This window comes from Elephantulus edwardii, unplaced genomic scaffold (assembly GCF_000299155.1).
Source record: "Elephantulus edwardii isolate Elephantulus edwardi_28Jun2011 unplaced genomic scaffold, EleEdw1.0 scaffold00032, whole genome shotgun sequence".
NCBI classification, from domain to species: Eukaryota; Metazoa; Chordata; class Mammalia; order Macroscelidea; family Macroscelididae; genus Elephantulus; species Elephantulus edwardii.
In genome coordinates, this window is record NW_006399782.1 from 470,527 (window position 1) to 472,036 (window position 1,510).

At 48.9% G+C, this 1,510-nt stretch overlaps 1 protein-coding gene across 1 annotated transcript; it reads right to left on the reverse strand.

Moving 5' to 3' along the window:
- Positions 1–219: 219 nt before the first annotated feature.
- Positions 220–666, reverse strand: LOC102854772 (bis(5'-adenosyl)-triphosphatase-like). Its single transcript, XM_006884284.1, has one exon. It carries the CDS (start codon positions 664–666, stop codon positions 220–222), a length of 447 nt encoding a protein of 148 aa, XP_006884346.1.
- Between the last annotated feature and the right edge of the window lie 844 nt (positions 667–1,510).

Sequence of the window (1,510 nt, forward strand, 5' to 3'; positions counted from 1 at the left end):
GGAAAGGTGGCTGATGTTGCTGTTTTGACGTTAGCCTGTCAGTCACTGGGATTGAAACCCAGCTCTGATGATTTCCACAAGTGTAATAAAATGCCTCGAAAAAGGATGCGGAATTCTAGGCAATAGTAAAGTCTGCGCGCTTCACTTCCCACACCTCAGAGTCTTCAAGAACGAGGCCCGTTTCCACACGCCTTTGCCTGCACTGCCTCCACTCCTGGGTCATATGAAGTAGACACGCAGTGCCTCAGCTTCTGCTGCCATTTCCTCCTCTGATCTCCAAGCGGCTGGAGAACCCTCTTCTTTGTCATGTTTCTGGAGCTCGTCATAGATTCTGTCATTCCTGCTAAAGTCTCCGGCCTTCCTGGGAAGAACGTGGACATGGACATGCTTCACAGTCTGTCCGGCTTCAGGGCCATCCTGCATGGCAAAGGTGAGCGAGGTCCCCTGGAAATGGCGCTCCACGGCCACACCGACTCTCTGGGTCGTCTGAAACAGGTCGGCCACTTCATCGGGGCGCAGGTCACGGAAACGCTCCACCGGCCACAGCGGACACACGAGGACATGTCCTGGCACTACAGGCTTCCTATTGACCAGGGCAAAGGATAGTTCAGTCTTGAGAAACACCACAGAGGGCTTGATGAGATGCTGACCAAATCGAAACGACATTTCCTCGTGGTTGAAGTTGATCAGTCGAGCAGTACTGCAAGGTTCAGTTGTCTGCAGGCCGATTCCACCTGACAGTGATTTTTATGCCCAAAGTCACAGAAGAAATATTTGTGTTGGCTGTTCTGCAGTCTCTTCCAAGCCAGGAAATCTACTTAGAAAACAAATTCACAGGAAAAGGAGACCGTAGCCGTTGTCCTCCTCCATGGCGCCGCCGGCTGCTCACCCACCGTCCCACCGCCGCCGGCCCTGCTCGCCGCCGCTGCAGACATTGTTAAATGAGAATCTCAATTGCTATGCAAACTTTCACCTACTACACTATGTTGTTGTTGTTAAGTGCTTTCAAGTTGCAGGCGACTCATAGCAACCCTATGAAGGAGAGTCCTCGACGCTTGGGTGCCTTTCATCCTCTCTCCAGGTTCATAGGGTTTCCGGGGGGAAAGCTACTATGGAAATGGATGCCACTCCTCCTTCCAAGCTTGTTTTAATCCAGGAGCTCCACTTCACTCTCTGTCCGCATGGGGTAGCCAAGTATTAATGCATTTGACACATCAGTGTCACAGTGTTCAGCCTCACAACTACACTATAGTATATTTTTTAAAAGGAACGTATTTTCAAAGACTGAATAATGAAGATAGGACAAAATAATTTGTATCTCTTTTTAATATACGTAAAAGGTAATTGGGCGAGCTCTGGTGGCCTAGTGGCAAGAAGCTGTATTTCAATCCCAAAGGTGAGCAGTTCGACTCTACCAGATGCTCTGCTGAAGAAAGAGGGACAAGCTCCTCCTGTACCAGTCAGATCTGATTTGATGGCACACACATAATAATTAATGATTAATAATAAT

Excerpts from the sequence above, each read along its gene's own strand:
- LOC102854772 (XM_006884284.1), bottom strand. The coding sequence starts at position 666 with ATGTCGTTTCGATTTGGTCAGCATCTCATCAAGCCCTCTGTGGTGTTT.